At 45.5% G+C, this 21,006-nt stretch overlaps 1 protein-coding gene across 26 annotated transcripts in view; it reads right to left on the reverse strand.

Annotated features, from left to right (window-relative positions):
- Capn3 (calpain 3) overlaps nucleotides 1-21,006 on the reverse strand; it is a 38,532-nt gene that overhangs the window by 16,616 nt on the left and 910 nt on the right. For all 26 annotated transcript variants that reach the window (XR_015449744.1, XR_015449750.1, XR_015449747.1 and 23 more), the window contains exons 2-4: nucleotides 3,866-3,935; nucleotides 1,808-1,926; nucleotides 532-665 (exon numbers count right to left, since the gene is read on the reverse strand). Coding sequence is in view for 18 of the 26 variants with exons in the window: in XM_013078435.3 (XP_012933889.2) it covers nucleotides 532-665; nucleotides 1,808-1,926; nucleotides 3,866-3,935 (323 nt within the window). In the remaining 8 variants the exon portion in view is untranslated. The remainder of the gene's footprint in view (nucleotides 1-531; nucleotides 666-1,807; nucleotides 1,927-3,865; nucleotides 3,936-21,006) is intronic.

Genomic DNA, 21,006 nt, shown 5'->3' on the forward strand with positions numbered 1-21,006 from the left:
GATCTGAGCTACAGAAATGCAATGCTGTGTGTGATCTAAGGCTTGCAAAACCATCAGGAAGGCAGAGTTAAAGAGCTCACTAAGGGAAGTTAAAGCTAAAGACTCCCTTCCTTCCTTTCTCCCTTCCTTCTACTGGGATGGGGTCTCACCATTATGCCTAGGCTGGCCTTGAACTTGCAATCCTCCTGTCCCAACCTCCTGAGTAGCTGGGATTATAGATATGTGTCACCATGCTCAGCTTCTCTATTTTTCTCCATATTGCCTCTTAAACTTTGTGTTCTTTGTTTTGGTACCGGGGATTGAACTCAGGACCTTGTGCTTGTGAGGGAGGCAGCAGAACCACTGAGCTAAATCCCCAGCCCAAAACTTTGTGTTCTTAGAGGCGTTGCTGCCTGATCTGCTCTCTGCCAACTTTGGGTCACAGCTGAATTCTCACGACACATGAGAGCATCCTCACACACACACATCCTGTTGGATTCTGCAACCCCCTCCCCAGTTCCCTCCTGCCTCACACGCTCAGTGCTGCCTTACTTAGCATAAGCCTTCTCCAGCAGAGCGCTCCAGAACTCATTGAGGTGGTTGGATTTGGTGAAGACCAGCTGGTTGTTGTATGTTGGCAGACAGTCATCAATGACCACATCCACCCAGTCTCCATAGCGCCAGAACTGCACAGATGCATGAAAGTAGAGTCACATCCTCAGGTCACCACTAGGAAATACACCTTTCCTCCCACTTTTGGCTGGGAGAGCATCCATCCTGAAGCAGTTCTATTTCCTAGGTCCAGCATATTGGTGCTGGCTCATCCTCTTCTGGGACATGGGACATGTGACTCTATCTCTATGTGGACTGTGAGCTTCCTGAGGGCAGGAAGTGAGTTATCTACTGCTTAGTCTCTTCCAGAGTCCAGCTCAGAACTGGGTGTGGTAGGTACTCCCTGAATATCTTAGGACTTGAGGCTTTCATGGCCCTGCCCAGAGGTCTGGAGCAGGGCCTGCCTGCGTATTAGTATTTTTATGTGTCCAGGAAGATTCTACTGTGCAGTAAGGACTGAGAGCCCTTGGTGTCCGTGAGGGTATAGTATTGGTTTCAGTATTTCTTTGTTTGTTTGTTTGTTTTTTGGTACCCGGGACAGAACTCAGGACCTTGCGCCTACAAGGCAGGCACAGTGCCACAGTACTAAATCCCTAGCCTGGTTTTAGTATTTCTTGATGACAACAGCATCCCAGAAAGTACTTGACTCCCACTTTTGTTCTGCTCCAGCACCAGGATTTGGCTCTATGCCAACGTGATTTAGACCCAGAAAGTTTCTAATGAAACTAATGCCAGAAGATTTAGTTCCAGGCCAAACCAGAAGCCTGATCTTCAAATTAACTAGAATTTTCTTCCAAGGCCTGCAAGAGGTAAGTGATAGGCCTAGTATAGAACTGCCTTAAATAGCAAGAAGGAAGAGGAGCTGTAGTTCCTGGACCAGGGATCCCCATAGTGTAGCCCCAGGGGCCCTATGTTGTATATAGGGAGTTACTTATGAAGGGCTGCAGACAGTAACGCAGCAGCCAGCTAGAGGGCAAAACAGACCCGCAGGCTGGCAAACAGGATGTCTTCCTGACTTTCTAGGGCCAAGTGTGTGTGAGGGGGGCAGAAATAAACAACTGCTTCCTCCCAGCCTTGGAGCATTGAGGGGGTCGCTGCCCACTGTTGCAGCTGGGGTGGGTGGGTGGAGCCTTTCCTGGAGCCTTGGGAAGTCAAGGCCAAGAGGTGTGGTGGGTGGTCTATGGGTGGCACTCTTAGCCACAGGCCCATATCTCACCTGGAAGTGGAAGATCCCTGCATAGTTTTCAGTGAAACTTTGGTCATGCGGGATAACTCGGAAAAGTAGCCGCTCATTCAAGGTCAGACAGGCGATGGCTGCGAGAAACCAGCAGTCCCCTGCAGTCAGACACACAACACAGGTTCTGGGGGTCTGCCCATCTTGGAAGAGGAGACCTCAAGTCAGCCAGCTGCTGCTGTGCTGAAGAATGGGGATTCTCTGGGTGCCCCGTCCTGCTTCCAGATCAGACCTCACAGAGGTGTTAGCCCAATAAGGAGATTTTACAGGAATCCTTGACAACAGGATCCACTGGGTTTCTTTCTCCTCAGCCTGGACATTTTCCTAAGGGCCAGAGGCAGTTCCTCCTTTTGCAAAAGAAACACAATTTTGGGCCTTAACAAAGAGCAGTAGGTGATCATAACTGGGCTATTCTTCCTAACACCTTCAGGAAATCCACCTGCCCTGTGCCTTGCAGTGCAAGTTTGCATTCCCTTCTGACCACAGCAAAGCCCATCCATCTGCTCACTGGATTTGTAGCTAAGAAAGGCTGTTTAAGCAGCCACTCTGAGACCAGTATATGTGGGACCCTGAGAAACTGCTGGCAATAGGATGGGATGAGGATGCTTTCTTCTTCCCTGGACTGTATGGAGGAGAGGGAGCGTGTGAGAGCCCCCAGGGCACATTTGTACACCACAGCCCTGGAGCTGCCTTCTAAGGAGGACGGGTTCCCTGCCACCCTGAGAGTAGAGTAGGGTGGCTGAGTGCCTCCCACTGCTCCCCTCCCTGGCCGTTCCTCCCTCTGGAGCAGCCAGTCTATCCCTGGGCACCTTGAGTTGACTTGAGGGGCAGTCAGGGAGGGCTAGTGTGCCCAGGGATCTGCATCAGCCATCCCTGGGGCAGGAACCTGGACAGCACCTGCTCATCAGTCTGCCCTCCTGAAGCCAGAGAAGCTGCATTCTTTTCATTGGCTTTGGGTGCCCTATGCCTTGTGTTTTCATTGTGTCTGTAGACCTTCTGACCACACCATAGAGTGTGTCTGCAGTCACACAGACAATACTTTCAGGACAAGGGACTGAGAGAGGGGAAAGTCGGGTAGGACAGCCACACCACCGGGCAAACAAAACACTGGCTAGGGCTGGGGATTTAGCTCAGTGGTTCCGCAGCCTGCCTCGAAAGTTGAAGGTCCCGAGTTTGATTTCTGGTACCAAAAAACCCCAAAAAACAAAAAACAAAACACTGGCTGTTTGGTACCGGGGATCGAACTCGCTTGCAAGGCAGGTGCCGGAACCACTGAGCTAAATCCCCAGCCCACGTCATCTTTGTTGAAAGACTTTTTTTTTTATATGAAATTGTTCTGTGGCAAGTTATGCAAGAATCCCAGTTACAAGGGCTCTTTTGGTACTGCATTTTTTGTGTGCATATAGATTCTTCATGTGGAAGGGCCATGCTTGGCACACAGCCACAGAACTCTTATAGGAGTACAAATAAAAGACACGCTGAGGAGCATCATTCTAGGAGAGCAGACCCTTGTGCTGCCGTGCAGGCCCTGTCACAATGAAGACTCACATTGGTGTTCCTCTAAAAACAAAAACAACAGCAAAAGTCATGTTGAAAGCTGGGCATGGTGGTGAAGGCCAGGAATCCCAGCACTGTGGGAGGTTGAGGGAGGAGGACCACAAATTTGAGCCCAGCTTGGGGAACTTAGCAAGACTGTGCCTCAAAATCTAAAGCATTTTTAAAGGGTTGGGGGTGTAGTTCAGGGGCAAGGCCCTGGGTTCAATACCCAGGATCACAATGGAAAACAAAGTCCTGCTGAGGGAGCATACAGTGTGTGGTGCACCTCTTGCAATGCGAGGCAAAGTGCTGATGAAAACTGGGCCAGGAAACAAAGTGGCTGCCAGCCAGCGCACAGGGCAACAAACCTAAAGGGAACCTATACAAATCTTCCAGAAATGCATCAAAAACAAAACCAGAGTTCTGTCTCTTTACCTCCTGGAAAGGGACTTCCCCTCTTCATCACCCTGATCAGCAGGCAGGTCTGGGAGGGGAGTTTGTTACCTAGGTCTCCTTGGCAAATGTCAGTCCTATTGGCTCCACCAATGATAAATCGGGGATTCTCACAGATTTCCTGTGAAACGAACAAACAAACAAAACAGTGACCAGGTAATAGTGATAGCAGCTGTTATTTGTTGAGCTCTGTTATGCAAGGTGTTTGCACCATGTACCCTAAGCTCTGCATGCTTCACTCCTTTCTGCCTCCAAAAACAGCCCTGTGACTTGGATACCATTGTTCTTGTGTTTTGGCCAAGGAAACTGAGGCTCAAAGAGGTTAAGAAACACACCCAAAGGGCTGGGGATTTAGCTCAGTGGTTTCGGCGCCTGCTGCGCAAGCACAAGAACCCAAGTTCGATTCCCGGTACCAAAAAAAAAAAAAAAAAAAAAGAAACACACCCAAGCACACAGCAGTAAGTTGTGGAAGCCAGAAGCACTCCTGCTTTTTACTGTACCATGTTGCTTCCCACACTGTCACACTACCTGAGTAAGGAGGCCCTGAGAGGGCAATGTCACTCCTGTCAAAGATTTGACAGAGGGACAGCAGGAAGCATGACTTTTGCTTTTCCTATGCTAAAACAAAGGGCACTAGAAGGAAAAAGGAGCTCCTTCTCCCTGAGAGGAGAGGGAATGACACAGACATTTAGGGTCCACAAGGGACTCGAGTACTTGTTATGAGCCTCACTCGTTTCCCTTTGTTCAAGGCCATGCACCAGAGCACTTTCAAGTCCAGGTCCACAGGCCAACAAAGGGTGCTCTTGGTTTCCAAATATGTTATGATTTTAAAAAATTCATAATAAGTATAGACTCAGTGTTTTAGCTTTAACATTGTTCTTCACAGTTTCAAGAAGCCTTGCCCTTGGGCATGGTGGCACATGCCTATAAACCCAGCACTCTAGGGCCGGGGACTTAGCTCAGTGGTTTCGCCGTCTGCTGCACAAGTGCAAGGACCCGAGTTCGATCCCTGGTACCAAAAAAACAAAACAAAACAAAACCCAGCACTCTGGGAGGCTGAGGCAGGAGGATCCCAAGTTCCAGCCTACCCTGGACAATTTAATGAGAGCCTACCTGTCTCAAAGTAAAAAATGAAAAAGGACTAGGAGCGCAACTCAGTGTGAAAGCCCTGGGTTCAATCCCCAGTACCTTCCCCCTCCCAAAAGAAAGAAAGCAAGCCTTGGTATGCTACTCCAGTGAGATGGTACCCCCGCCATGACAACCCAGTACCCGAAAGTGTGTGAAGCTCCTGAGCTCAGAAATGTCTCCATCCTCCTAGAGGGAAAGTCTTGCTTATACCACTCCACAACGTTCCTCTTACTCCATCAAAACTCTGAATGCAGTGGAAGGATAGATCAATTTCTTATTGTATTTATTTATTTTTGCAGTGCTGGAGCTGGAACCCAGGGCCTTCCACATGCCAGGCAAGTGCTCTACCACTGAAATACACCCTCAGCCTTTTAAAATCTTTTTACAGTGGTATCTTGCTTCACAAACTCAATTCTTTCCACAATTCTGGTTGCAAACTGAACTGGATGAGAACTGAATCAAATTTCCCCATAAGGCCAACATTGTACCTAGCCATTGAATTTGATTCACAATGCTTTATGCCAGAAGAGATTGAAAAAATATATTTAAGATATTCAAAGAAAGAAATCAAAGAACCAAAGATTTATAAGCACCAGAACTTCCCTTCAAGTGTAAAGGGTGTGGGCAACCTGATTCCAATAATGAAAGAATTCAGGAAACGTTTCCATGAGCTCCTCCTGAGGAATCTGCTAACTAATGAGCTCCAGACACCCCGAAGGACTGAAGGACACCAATCCAGGATCGGGGTGTCTAATACAGTACAGTGTAGCTACTTGCAGAATTAAAACTAAATGATGGTCAAAAGGGAGAATGTGGGGGGCTGGGGATGTAGCTCAGTGGTTCTGCCGCCTGCCTTGCAATCCCAAGGTCCTTAGTTCGATCCCCAGTACCAAAAAAAAAAAAAAAAAAGGGAGAATGTATCATACGTAGTATATTGCCTGTGATGTTCAGGTAATGCATACGTTTTAAGAACTATCTTATATGAGAGAAAAAGAAAAGGGTATATAAAAATTTAAACTATTTTTAGGAATTATTTTGGCAGTGATATTATTACACTTGATCTTAGCCAAAAGGCCGAGACGCGACGGCAGTGATATTATTAATATTGTCATTCTGCAGCTTATTGAAACAAACAAAAGTTAGGGAATTCATTGCCAGTGGATGTGCCTTACAAGAAGTGTTAAAAAGAAGTTCATTAGGGAGAAAAATGATACAAGTAAGAAACTTGGGCCCTCATAAGGAAGGAACATTGAGGAAAGAATGAATGAAAGTAAAATAAAATCTTTTATTTGTTATTTTTAATCTAAAAGGTAATTTTGTTAAAAATAACAATAAACTGGGTGTGGTGGCACATGCCTGCAATCCCAGCACTGAGGCAGGAGGATCCAAGTTCAAGTTCTGCCAGGGAAGATTAGCAAGACCCTTTCTCAAAATAAAATATTTAAAAGGGATAAGGATGTAGCTCAGTGGTGGAGCATCTTGGGTTCAATCTTCAGCGCTGGAAAAAAAAAACTTAAAAAGGGGAAAAAAAGAGAGAGATTGATATAAGAAAAAGATCAATTCTCACTTGATCTTAGCCAAAAGGCCGAGAAGTGATAGAAAAAGGTCAGTTCTCAAGAAGACATATAATCCTAAATGCATGTGCACTAACACAGTGTCAAAATATATTAGGTAAACTGTACAGTGGGACACACCTATAACAGCAGCTAACTAGGAGGGCTAAGCAAGGGGATCATGTTTGAGGCCAGCCTGGGAAACTTAGTGAGACCCTGTCTGAAAATAAAATAAAAAGGGCTGGGGATTTGGCTCAGTGGTAGAGTGCTTGCCTAGCATTCTTTGACCCCTAGGTTCAATTTGCAATAGCGCGCGCGCGCACACACACACACACACACACACACACACACACTCACACACCCATGGAGTGATAGAACTGAAAGGAAGAAGAAACAAATCCAGTATTGTAGCGGGAGAGCTACACCCCTTTTCCTGTAGATCAAGAAGGCAGAGGGACCAGGGATTTAGCTCAGTGGTTCCAGTGCCTGCCTTGCAAGCCCAAGGTCCGCAGTTCGATCCCTGGTACCGGGCAAAAAAAAAAAAAAGAAGAAGGCAGAAAATCACTGAAGCTATAATTAGCCTGAACAAGGCTATGATCAACTCGATCCAATTGACATTATGGAATACTCTATCCTAAAACAGAAGAATCAACAGTCTTCTCAAATTCATACGTAATGATCACTGGGATAGATCACATTCTGTGCCACAAAACATTCTTTAACAAGTGTAAAAGAGTAGAAATTATACAAAGCATCTTTTTAGAACTTAGAATGAAACTAAAAATCAATTATCAAAAAGGCAGCTGAAATTATTAGGAAATTAAACAACATGTTTCTAAATACACATGGGTCAAAGAAGAAATTTCAAAAGAAGTTGAAAATATTTTGAGTGAAATGCAAATAAAAATATAGCATCAAAATTTGTAGGATGAAGCAAAAGCAATACTTAGATGGAAATTGATAGGCTAAATATATCAGAAAAGAAGATCCGAAATCAGGGAATATTCTACCTTTGGACAGTTGAAAAGAAATTTAAGCCTAAAGGAAACAGAAGAAATTTAAAAATTAGAGCAGAAATCAATGAAATAAAAACCCAAAAGAATAGAAAGTCAATAAAAAACCATAATGATTCTTTGGAAGGCTCTATAAAGTTTATAAGCCTGTAGCTATGCTAAATGAGGAAAAAAAAGAAAGAAAACACGAATTGCTAATATTAAAAAGTGGACAGGTTATCACTGCTGATCCCATGGTCCTTACAAGGATGATAAAGAAACACTATAATTAGACCCCTACTCATAAATGTGATAACTTAGACAGTATGGACAAATTCTCTGAAAGATACAAACTACAAAATCTTACACAAAGAGGGCCGGGGATTTAGCTCAGTGGTTTCAGCGCCTGCCTCGAAAGTGCAAGGTCCTGAGTTTGATCCCTTTTAAAGAGGCAATAGTTAACAATCCATTCAAAAGGAGAGCAGCAGATCCAGACGTTTCACTGTAAATTCTTCTTTTTTGGTACCAGGGATTGAACTCAGGTCCTTGCGCTTGTGCAGCAGGCGGCAAAACCACTGAGCTAAATCCCCGGCCCTCACTGTAAATTCTACCAAATATTCAAGGAAGAAATGCTATCAGCTCTCCACAGCATCTCCCATGAGACAGAAGCAGAGGGATCACTTAACTGAGTCTATGAAGTCAGCAGGACCTTCATACCCAAGCCAGAAAAACAATGCAAGATGGTTCCACCGCCTGCCTGTCTTGCAAGCACAAGGCCCCGAGTTTGATCCCCGGCACACACACAAAAAAACCAAAAAAACCTTGGGCTGGGGATTTAGCTCAGTGGTGCTGCCATCTGCCTTGCAAACACAAGGTCCTGAGTTCGATCCCTGGTACCAAAAAAAAAAAAAAAGAAAGAAAAAAGAAAAGATATTAATAAGAAAAACAACGCAAGAAAGGAAAACTACAGACCTATGTTTGCTATGGACATACAAGAAAATTCTCAACAAAGTATTAGAAACTCAAATATAGCAATCTATCAACACAATTATAGGGCCGGGGATTTAGCTCAGTGGTTTCACTACCTGCTGCACAAGTGCAAGGACCCAAGTTCAATCCCAGGTGCCAAAAACAACAACAACAACAACAACAACAACAAAAACTAGGTAAACACAATTATAAACATAAACATAACTCTAAGCAGTTTATTCCAGTTACACATGGCTGGGCTAACACTAAAAAATCAATGAAAAAAATCATATGATCATATTGATCAATGCAGAAAAAGTATTCAATACTTTTCAATACTCGTTCATGATTTAAATAAATAAACACCCTCCACAACTCTCATTTAACTAGGAATAGAGGAAAGCTTCCTCACGTTGGTAAAGAACATCCACTTTTGCAAAGAACAACAGCTAAAAGTTCCACATGATGAGAAACTAGACGCTCTCTCCCTAAGACTGAACACCACAATGCACTCAGAACAGTGAAAGATACATGAGAACAAGAACCTGTCTTTATTCAAAAATTACATGAGCACCTACTTAGAGAAACCTCAACTGATGACAGAAACCAAAACCGAAATCTCAGAACATCCATCTAGGACTAATAAGCAAATGTAGCTTGGATGCAGGGTATAAAATTAGCACCTAAAAGGCAATGGCTTTTCTATACATCACCAATGAACAACTGGAATTTGAAATTTTATAAATTCCATTCCATTATCACAAAAAGCAGAGAAATACTTAGGTCTAAGTCAGAATGAACTCATGTTTAGCTTATTATAGGCACTGAAGTTTATAAAGGGCATATTTATCAATATGTACACACACAATTTAGGCAGATACCTCCTTTCTCTATCTGCTGAGAGGGACAAACAGTAGCAATGACATTCTAGTAGCAATGAGCATACCAACAAACAGATCTTAGTTTCTAATACCATTTTCCAAAAAAGGATGGCAAAGATGGCACTTTACCTCTGCAACCCTTCTACCAAAAATCCATAACCTCAATGGGGAGAAAAGTAGCAAACAAATGCCACCTGAGGGACTTTCAAAAGTACCTGAGCAGTACTGTAAAACTGTGAAGGCCATCAAAAACAATGAAAGCTGAGAGACTAGACTGTCACAAAAGGAGGCTAAGGAAATATGGCGGCTACAGGTAAGGTTGCCTGGGGGCCATCTTGGAACAGGAAAAAGACAGTAGACAAGAACATGCAGAAGTCTGAACGCAAACAAGTGTCTCAGTGTGGGCCAATTAACTGTTACAAATGTACCACACTGATGTAAGGCACTAAGACCAGACAGAACTGTGTGCTGGGTACAGGGGTGACCCTTGTGCACAGGGGACTCATTCTAAGACCCAACTAGATGCCTGAACTGTGGATAGCACGGAACCCTACATGCACAAGTGCTTCTCAATGCATACCTATGTGCCTATGATAAAGCTTAATTTATAAAGGAGCCACTTAAGAGATTAACTAGCAAATAGAATATTTATAATAATATACTGTAACAGACTTATTTAAAACTTATGAATTTTTTTTCCCAGAATTTCTCATTTAACATTTCGGGGCACAGTTGACCACTGGCCACTGAAACCACTGACAGCAAAACCCCAGATAAAGGGGAACTGCTGTATGTGGGAAGTTTGGACTGACCTCACAAGTTTTCTGTAAACCTAAAACTTCTAAAATTAAAAGTTCATTTTAATAAGAAATTTAAATTGCACAAATATACTTTTGTGCACTCCAGTGGACTCATCTTGCAGATCCACTGGGCCACACACAGCACCTCAGAGTCCAATGGCATAGTCCCGTGCTGCTCTCAGTGCATGCAGGCAGCTCTTGCAAAAAGTAGGGCTGTGTTCTGCACACCCCTGAGCACCTGGGCCTGTTCCTGTGGCACACATGGGCTCTTTAGTCCTCTCACACATTATAGGGCAGCCTGGAGCTGCCTACCCTTGCAGGAGGCCCACTGCTCAGCATGGACCTTCCTGCTTCAACAGCAACACTGCACTAACACGCCAGGTTAAGGACGGGCTAAGAAGGCTGGTCTCCAGCCTCCCATTTCTTTACTGTTCCCCACTTTCCACAGAACTTTCCCCAAAACTGGGTGCCTTAAAACTCTTAACTACTCCACTCTCCCATCCCTAAAGTGCTTCAAGAAGAGTCAAGATAGGGCTGGGGATTTAGCTCAGTGATTCTGGCGCCTGCCTCGCAAGTGCAAGGACCTGAGTTCAATCCCCAGTACAAAAAAAAAAAAAAGAAGAGTCATGATAATCCATCACACTTTATAACTTTGCTGTAAATTTGAGTCAATGCATTAGTGCATGTTTACTACCTTGGGGACCCAGAGAATGTTATAATGTTCTCCAGTTCAGGAATAAAAAATAACACCTCCAGTCTAGGGAGGATGCAGGAAGGTATTTGGGGGGCATACAGGTAGGAGAACTTGCTGGGGTGGGGACCTATGGCCTCAGGTTTGGAACTTCCTGTTTCCCAAGAGCTGTCTCCTGAATCCATCCATGTTCCTTTCATCCCTACCTTTGGCCTTTTCCATGTGATGGCCTTCATCTTGGTTTTCTGGCTGAGCTCATGTGAGCCCAGGGCCTGTACACCTGCAGGGAAGACCCGGTCTTCAAAGAGGCACTTCTGAGCCAGACATCGTTGTCTGAGAACCATAAAGTCCTGCCCCTCAAACTTGAGGGGCTGTGTGACAGTGCCCTCTCCATTTCTCCTGTCCCTCTCTCGGATCACACGGTCACAGAAGAATCCTGGCAGCATATAGGGCATGGTGTTGGCTCTGGAGTGGAGCTGGGCCTTTGCTGCAGCTTCTGCCCGTGGTGCCCTCAGCCCAGGCCTAATCCTCTTGTGAATGGCCCAGAGCCTATATAGCTCCTCCGCTCTCAGCGGGGCGATACAAATGAACACAGCCCAGAGAAAGGCTGTGGACAGAGTCAGCAACTTTGGCTAGAGGCCCCTGAGCCCATGGTCTAGGGGGGCAACACTGTAGAGTCAGAGAGGGAGCCAGGGAGGGGAGACAGTCCCAGAGATGGGCCTGGGACAGACCACAATGGTCACGGACCTTTAGGGCACCTCCAACAGCCTTCCTGGAACTCTTTCTTTAAAAAGAGAAAATATAGTTACAGAGAGGCTTACCTTGCCTCAGCAAAAGGCATTCATGCCTTTGACACTGGCAGTCAATGGGATATAGCATGGGGCCTTCTAAACATGCTGTTTACACTAATCCTATACAGCCTGCTGAATGCATAGGGGGAATCTGCTTCAAGCCATTGTGTGAGGGTAATGAAGCCTCCATTCTCCTGCCATCCCTGCCCCTCCCCTGCAGAGACTTTGACCAGCCATTTAGGGGCTGTGATCTATGAGAAGAACCTGGGGTTGGGCACCCGGGCCTCAAAGGACAGGGTGCGTTAGAGCAGCCTCAGCAGCAGGAAGCAGACTTCCACGCTGCGAATTCAGGACCTGCAGGGTGGAGAACGGGCAGATGTGGAAGGCAGATGGATGTGTATTCCTCCAAAAGGGACTGGCATTTTCCAAGTCCTGCCCTGCTCAAATGGGCAACCCTAACGTGAGAGCAGGGCCAAAGGTAGATGTGGGTGGGACCGGGAGTCTGACAGGCTGCCCACCAGGAGGGAAGGACCACGTCAGAACCACCTGAGATGCCAGTGTAGCATACGAGATTCAGCTGCCTCAAGGGTTTGGGTAGCTGTCTAGGACAGTGATGGCAAACATTTTAGAGCTTTCAGTTGACTTTTTTTTTTTTTTTTTGGTACCAGGGATCGAACTTGGGTCCTTGCACTTGCACAGCAGGCGGCGAAACCACTGAGCTACATCCCCAGCCCCATTATTCGCTTTTTAGCTAAGTGGTACTCTGTGATTGTATTTCCTTCCTGTGTAAATAATTATTTTTGCTGATTATTATGAATCGTCCCTTTTTCCTATGAGGCTATGAAGCTTCCCACCATCGAGGGGCTGTACAAATCTGCATGCTCTTTGGATAATCTAACAGCTCCATTTGTCCTCTCCATGGAGCCTCTATGGTCTCCTTCACCCTGGGACCAGCTGCTCTCCAGGCCTGAAGCAGTGTCCGGGGACTTCCTGTCTTCCTCCTAGGAGGAATTCCAGCTCCTGCATTTTTTTACAATGCTGAGGTTCAAAGCCTGGGCCTCAAGCGTGCCAGGTAAAGCCCTCCATCACCAAGACATGCCTGGCTAGGGCTGCAAGTGTACCCTGCCACGTCCAGCTCAGTTTTTAGGTCTTTACTTTCATTTGGTTCGCTCTTTGACTTCACTGGCACCCAACTTCCAGCTTCCTGAGTGGGTCCCTGGGGTGGACAGTGTGAATTCTTGCAGTCTAACTGTATCTCTTTTCTATCCTTGCTCTTGACTGAGAATTTGGCTCCGTACTTTAGGATGAAAACTGGTTTCCCTCAATTTTCTTTTTCTTTTCTTTCTTTTCTTTCGCATAGTACTGAGGATTGAACCCAGGGACTACTGAACTATATCCCCAGCCTTTTTTATTTTTTTGAGGCAGAGTCTCGTTAAGTTTTCCAGGCTGTCCTCAAAGTTGTGACCCTACTGCCTCAGCCTCCCCAGAAGCTGGGATTATAGACATGTGCGGCAGTGCCCCGCTTCCCTCAGAACTTTTTTTTTTTTTTCTTCTTTTTTAAAATTAAATTCTTTTATTGGTACATTGTAGGTATACAACACAATTACATTTCTCATGGGGAATTGTACCTTTACATAACGCATCTTGGTTCTTATTTTTTTCCCCATTCCTAGCCCTCCCTTCACCCCCTCCACCCTTCCCTATTTACAAAGACTTTGTTTCCATTTTTTCCATTCCTTCAGAACTTTTAATGCATTGCTCTGTTGCTCCTATTCTCTGGTGCTGTTGGGAAGTAAAATGCAATTTTGTGAACATTTCTGTGCATCTGACCTAAGGTTTTCCCTCTGAAAGATTTTGGTGTTTCTCCCTTCCTTCAAAAAAGTTACATTTAGCTGGGGATTTAGCTCAGTGGTTCCACCTCCTGCCTCGCAAGTGTAAGGACCCGAGTTCGATCCCCGGTACCTGCCCCCCCCCCAAAGTTACATTTGGGGACCTTGTCTGGGCTTCTTTCAGTTCTCAGGCTGAGCACTCAGCGACTCCTTTCAATATAAAGACTGTCCTCATTTCTGGGAGTCTTACATTATTTCTTTGGTATTTCTCTCCCTTTCAGCTTCTTTCTTTTCTCCCTTTTATTTATTTTTTCTGTGGAACTCCTAAAAATTAGATGTTAACCCTCCTTGAGTTTTCTTTTTCTTTTGTCATTGTTCTCCCTTCTAGATTTCCTTGATTTTTGTATTCTACCCTCACTATTCAGGTTTTAAAGTTCAGCTACTGAACTTTTTAAGCATTTTATAATGAAAAAATTTTAACTTACAGAGTAATTTCAAGAATGGACACCCATTAGGGATCTAAATTGAAAATTTGTTAATGTTCTGCCATCTTTGTTTTATTTAGATAGATGTTATGGCCGGGGATTTAGCTCAGTGGTTCCAGTGCCTGCCGCATAAGCACAAGATCCCGAGTTTGATCCCAGGTACCAAAAAAAGAGAAGAAAAAAAATAGATAGATGTTATGGATATGTTTTATTCCTTTTGCAGAGCCACATAAAAGAATGTTGCGGGTCAGGGATTTAGCTCAGTGGTTCTGCTGCCTGCCTTGTAAGCACAGTTCCCCAGTACCAAAAAAAAAAGTTGCATATTTATCCCACTTTATACCTCAACATTTAGGATACAGCAGGCATCGCCTAGAACAAGAACATCCTCTTTACTGCGATACTAGTATCACTAAGAAAGTTAATGACTGTTCTCCAATGTTTTACATGTCCAAATCCATTACTAATTTCTTCAGTTGTTCCCCAAATGTCTTGTATAGCTAGTTGGGTTTTTTTTTTTAAACTAAAATCACTTAAGGCTCACATATTAAAATTTAACAATTCAATAACCAAATTAGGACTGTTAAAGTAAGAATCAATGAACTGAAAGCTAGATCAGATGACTTCACCTAGAAAACCACAAAAAGAATGAAAGAGACGGGAAACTGAAAAGAAGAACAAGAAAGTGTTAAGATCCATGTGGAGTAGAGGAAGTTTTCAGAAGAAGATGATGGAAAGGGCTTTTAGAATTGGTCAACAATTCAATCTTCAGATTCAGGAATTCCAGTGAACCCTAAGCAGAAAAGATATAAAGAAATGTATGCTTAAACACAATGTAGTGGCACTGTACAATGTCAGAGAGAGAGAAGATCTTAATGGGATTTTTTGGGTTTTGTTGTTGTTTTCTTTCTCCGTACCAGGTATTGAACTCAGGACCTTGAACTTGCCTGGCAGGCATGGTGCTCCTGAGCTGATTCCCCAATGAGAAGATCTTTTTTTTTTTTTTTTTTTGGTACTGGGGATCAAACTCGGGTCCTTGCACTTACACAGCAGGTGGCGAAACCACTGAGCTAAATCCCCGGCTCTGAGAAGATCTTTTAAAAGCAGAGAAAAAGATAGACTTTGCAGTGACTGCAAAGAAAGCCAGAAGACAGCATTGAGACCGACTGAGGACCACAGGGGAAAACTTTTTCAAATATGAGAGCAAATTTCTTTCTTTTTTTTTTTTTTTGAGACAAGGTCTCACTATGTATTTTAAGCTGGTCTTGATCTCACTATGTAGCCTAGGCTGGCCTCAAACTTGAGGTGATCCTCCTGCCTCTGCCTCCGAGTCCTGGTGAGGCTGTGTGGAAAAAGAAACCCTTGTCCATTGTTGTTGGGAGTGTAAACTAGTACAACCGCTATGCAGATCAGTATGGAGATTCCTCAAAAAACTAAAACTAGAGATTCGGGCTGGGGATTTAGCTCAGTGGTTTCGCCACCTGCTATGCAAGCATAAAGACCTGAGTTCGATCCCTGGTACTGAAAAAAAAAAAAGAGATTCCATATTCCCCTTTTAGGTATCTTACTGCAAGAGTTAAAGACATCATATTGTGGTGATACATGAACACCCATGTTTATAGTAGCACAACTCACAATAGCTAAATCTTGGAAGCAGCATATATGTTCATGAACAGATGAATAGATAAAGAATATGTGGTATTTACAAACAATGGGGTACTAGTCTGCCATAAAGAAGGATAACCTTGAGTCATTTGTAGGAAAATGGATGTACCTTGAGATCATAATGATAAGTAAAATAAATCGGACACAGAAGGTTAAATATTGCATGGTTTCTCTTATATGAGAAACCCAAAATATAAATAAAGAGTAAAATAAACAATAATAGGAAGCAGAGAGATCTTTCTCAAGAGGAAAGAGATCAAGATGTAAAGGGAGGGTGGACGGAGGGAAAGGGGATGAAAAAAGGAGTGAGTGTCATACACTTGTACGAACTCCACACCACACACAGAATGCAAACGGTGTGCACTGCAAACATGTACTAATGAAAAAAGGGAAAAAAGGAAATTGAAAGAAATTACCACTGATTCAAGAAGAAAAACAATTTCACATGATCCTATCATTGGAGATTATATCGGTAGATTTATAAAATCTGTAAAAAAATTACTGGCAAAATTCTACCAAATAAAGAAATCTTTAGCTTCTATTCAAACAACGTCTTTTAGAGAATGGAAGAAAGAACATTTCCCACTCATTTTGTGAGGCTAGTAGAACCTTGATAACAAAATTGTACAGTAAAGAAAGGGAAATCATAATCAGCTCATTAATTCTCACTAATGAGCAGAGGAACAAAAACCTAAGCAGAATATTAGGAAAAACCTAGGTTCAGTGTGTGAAAGAAGACAATTAAAAAAAGAGCAAAAGGGGCGGGAATTTAGCTCAGTGGCTCCACCGCCTGCTCTGCAGGCGCTAGGACCCGAGTTTGATCCCTGGTACCAAAAAAAAAAGAGCAAAAGACATTAACAGGTGTTTGATAGGCAGCGGACTGATGAATGGTTAGGGAACGTGTGCACAAACAAGCGATGCTGTGCCTGGTCCTAACAAGGGAGACGTTTCTCATGTACTTCTTGGCCATTTCTGTCTTCCCTCCCCATCTTCTGCATTATACCTCGAGTCATTTCCCCGTGTTCATCAGGGCATTCAGAGCCCTGTCCCCACCATGACCCTCAGGAGGAGCTGCTGTCCAGTGCAAATTAAGAAGGTGGCCCTAGGAGTTATTTACCGAATTATCACTTTCACCAAAGCCTTTGCAACTCTCAGCTCCCCACGCCCACCCCAGGATGGCTTTATCTGAATTCTCCACTGAGTAGAGAGAAGTTGGCTCTCAGCTGGATGTTTCATTTAGCCTTTTTCTTTTCTTTCTTTAACTTTTGTTTGTTTTGGGTGGTGCTGGGGAGTGAACCTAGGGCCCCATGCACAGTAGCCAAATGCTCTACCACTGAGCTCTATAACCCCAGCTTCACTTTGCCTTTCAATATCTACCATCATACACTCATTGATCCCCTGTACTAAGCATGTTATTTAAAGGATCTCATTTAATCCTCACACCAACTGATGAAAGTTAGGGATTGTGATTTGCTTCCCACATATGGAGAAATGGAGACCTAAGGATGATTTGCCTGAGGTCGTGAGGTTAAAGGGTCGAGCTTGGGTCTGCATCAGGTCATCTGCCAGGGATGGGGGTGCCTGTGCTGGTGGTAATTACTGCCTTCCCTGGAGAATCTGGGGTTAAGGATGGCACCTCAGAGCAGCTGGATGTTGAGAAGATCCATTTCTCCATCACAACAGAGAGAAACGCTGCACTTAGAATAGTTATGTGACTGGCGAGTGGCAGAGCCAGGATTGAGATCAGGCCACGCTGCTGTACATCCAGCTGTCCTCACCACTGTGCAAGAGCCCAGTTCTTCCTCTTTGTGGCCAGCACAGTGAGCCAACTTCTGTTTCACTGTCTGACAGAAAGAGATCCCAAACAGACCTCTCACCAAGCCAGCTTCATTGAGAAGCCTGGTGATTTCACTGGGAGAAGAAGCTAAGCGAGGCCTGGGTTCCAGGCCCAAGATCAGGGGGCTTCCTGCTCTAATGAGGCTCTGAGGTAGCTCAGCTCACTGCTTTCATCTCACATGGGAAGAAAATAACAATTTTGTGCCAACTCAGAATTTTTGCTTTTTAGATCTGAATGGTCTAGGCTGGTTAACTCTGCAGAGAAGATGCCTCATGTTCAGTGCTCCTACCTGACACCGCCCTAACCCTAAGCTTTACTCTAACTAACCATAACCCTAACTCTAACCCTCCCTAACCATAACCATAACCCTGCCCCTGACCCTGCCCCACGCACAGCACATCCGCTCTGAGGGTGCTGGCTGACATGATGCCCAAGCACTCACCTCAGCTGGGAACCGGTTTGAAGGGTGATTTGAATTTTTCCTAGTTCCACAAGTTATCATAAACCTGGTTTTAGGGTTATGAATATATTTTACTGAATAGATGAATTGCAAATATGGGACCTACAGATAATTCAGATTGACTGTGTATGAAGCACAGCACCAAGATCCCCAGTGCTGCAAAAACCATAGCTCAGGGATAAAGGTGGAGGAGTTCTGGAGTCGTCTTTGGGTTGAAGTTAGAGGAACTTATTTGATGTGACACAACTAAAGGAAGAATGCCGTAATACAAGAACAGGAAGGGTCACTGTGTGGAGGAAAGCGGCTGACTGTATTTCACCGTCACCTGGGTCAGAGCCAGAGGTAATGTGCTACAGTTGCAGCCAGAAGAGTTCTAGCTAGAAATAAAGATGAACTTTTAAGACTGTAAAAGTTGGGAGTTTTAGGATATTCAAAGAAGAGGCACATCTTTTTCCCTTCAAAGCTCTCACTGCCATGGGGAAAGAAAGCCACTACCTGGAATGGCTGAGAGCAGGACTTCCTAAACAGTTTGTTCTGTCATCTGTAAGGGGTGTTTGTTTGTTTACTGGGGCTTGAACCCAGGCCAGAACATGGCAGTCAGCGCTCTGCCACTGAACTACACCCTCAACCCTCTCGGGGATGTTTCACAGCAGTTTCTATAGCAGATTCTCATTTTCGTGGGGTGTACAATACCCTGATGGACCTTCCAATGATTATTTAAATTTGAAGGTTGGGACAGGGCGTGGTGGCATACAGCTACGATCCCAGCACTTGGGAAGCTGAGGCAGGAAGGTTGCTGCATGTCTAAGGAGAGCCTGGGCTACATAATGAGTTCAAGGCCAGACTAGAGTACATAGCAAGATCCTAACTCAACACTCCCCATCCCCGCCGAATTTGAAGATTGGATGAAACAGTAAAGCTGCATCAGCTTTTCTTAGAATGCTCCCCATGTGTTAGAGAGCTCCAGGCTTCTCTGGGGATGGACCGACTGGGTTTTGCACCTCCACCTTGTAGCGCCTGCACGGGTCCTGCACCGAGAAACTTCGTACTTCCCAGCAGTTCCATCTTTCTGGCTTCTCTCGTTCCACACAGGTGCTTCCCATGCCGAGTTCTGGGGCTGGTGCTCAGTCCTGCCTCCCTGAATCCAGATGCAGCACAAATCTCTGCTCTTTACCAAAAAGTTGCTTTCCTCAGGTGTCCTGAGGGAGGCCTGAGTTGTGGCTGAGGAGTTTGGTCTCACTATGAAGGCTGCGGGGTGTCAGTGAGGTGTGTCTGTAGGGAGGGGATGTGCCCTAGCACTCTGGCAGCAGGGCAGACACTGGGCTGAGAATAAAGTTCCTTGCAGCATCTTTTCTGTGTTCTTTGAAAAAATATTTGGTTTTGGAGACAGAGTCTCACCATATTACCTAGGCTGACCTTGAATTCTGGATCCTCCTGATGGCAATGGAGAACCACTCCACTCAACAGTCTGCAGTGTTCTTTTCTAAACTGGAGGCCCTGAGCATCATCACGGGCAGCAAAGGTGCCCCATGGCACACAGGGCTGCTGGGGACCCTGGACTAGGTAGTAAGAGAAGCACGGCTAGTGAATGCCTGGGCTTCAGCCTGAACCACTCCCTCTGGGTTAGGGAAATTGTCCTTGCCATCTGATCCCATGTCAGCGTGGATGCTGATGCCTGACAGTCAACAAGACAGCCACTCTAACTAAATGATTGTTTTCCCATCAGGACTCCCAGCTCCCAGAGACAAAAAATTTTTATCTTCCTGCTATCCTCCCAGTTACTTGATGCTTAATACCTGTGTCTGGTATTAGTGTGTGTGTGTGTTATTTCTTGACCAAGATATTTCTTGAATTAAGAAGAGTCAGCTGGGCACAGTGGCCCACGCCTGTAATCCCTGTTACTCAAGAGGCTGAGGCAGAAGGACCTCAAGTCAGAGCCAGCCTGAATAACTAAGCAAGACCCTGTCTTAAAATTAAAAGGACCCCAGGACTGCAGGAAATAAAGACTGGCCCTTAAGAGGTGGGATAGCAGCCACGGCCTGGTAGGAAGGCAGAGGCAGTGCTGGGCCCTCCAACTGGAGCTAAGGGACTCTGAGCAGTGGTGAGAAGGTAGGACAGAGGCTGCAGCTTGCCCTGATCTCCAGAGAGCATGGGGAGCCCCGTTCCCGGTGATGTCCTCGTGTCCCCAGGATGAGAGCCTGGCGCAAGAACGGAAATCCTGAGCGCCCGAAGCCAACCGTCCCTGGCCATGTCCGGACACCGCCATCCCGCCGCATGCTCCCAGGGGCGCCTACCCCGGCAGGTGGCTGGGGGAGCCGGAGGCCGCCTGTGCCCCCTTTCGGCCGCTCGGTCCGCGGCCCCTCCCAGGACGCCCAGCAGGCTGGGGCCGCCCCCGTCCAGCCTAAGCACAGACCCTGGCCGTCCAGACCCCTGGAGGTCCCGCCGCGGAGCTGGGAGCATTGGCTGGCTGCGTTGCCCTGGGGTTCCTGCCTCCCCCTGGAGGGGCCTGCACCCTCTTGGACTCCAAGCCCAGCCTCCCCTCCTCACCAGGTCACCTACACTCCAGAGCGCAGGTCTGCCAGCCCCAGGCCGTCTCTGGTTACCCTGCCTGCACTGCAGAGCCCACGCTAGACTTGATTGCAAAACCCTGGACTTTCCCTGCCAGCCGACCCGTGGGCCTAGCTGTAATTAGATGTTTGATCTTATTTTACATAATGAATTGTAGGCAGTTTTATTTTCTTGGAAAAAAATATAGACCAAAAAATTAAAAAAGAACAAGAGTCATATTAGCGGAATGCTCTCGAAAAGAGCCAGGGAACATAGCTTTCCTGCTGGTAGGTCACTGTAAATGACACCTGCAGCTGAAGAGCTTCCCCAGGGAGCAGAGATGTTACCGGGCTGGTCACGCGCTCCTGGGACAGAGTCCACCCTGCGCCTGCCCTGGCCCCCTCATCTGTGAGGGCAGAGACACAGACCACATCAACTGCTGGGGTTCTTGGCACCCTATCCTCTCAGGCCGAAGAAAGTAGTCTCTGCCTGTGCCTTTCCTTTTTCTAGGGTTCTCTGTGAAGCAGAAGGAATCTTACAAAGATGCAAGCTGTTTAGGGCTGGGGA

This window comes from Heterocephalus glaber, unplaced genomic scaffold (genome assembly GCF_053883595.1).
Source record: "Heterocephalus glaber isolate CG9 unplaced genomic scaffold, H.glaber_assembly_v1.0 deba00000809, whole genome shotgun sequence".
NCBI classification, from domain to species: Eukaryota; Metazoa; Chordata; class Mammalia; order Rodentia; family Bathyergidae; genus Heterocephalus; species Heterocephalus glaber.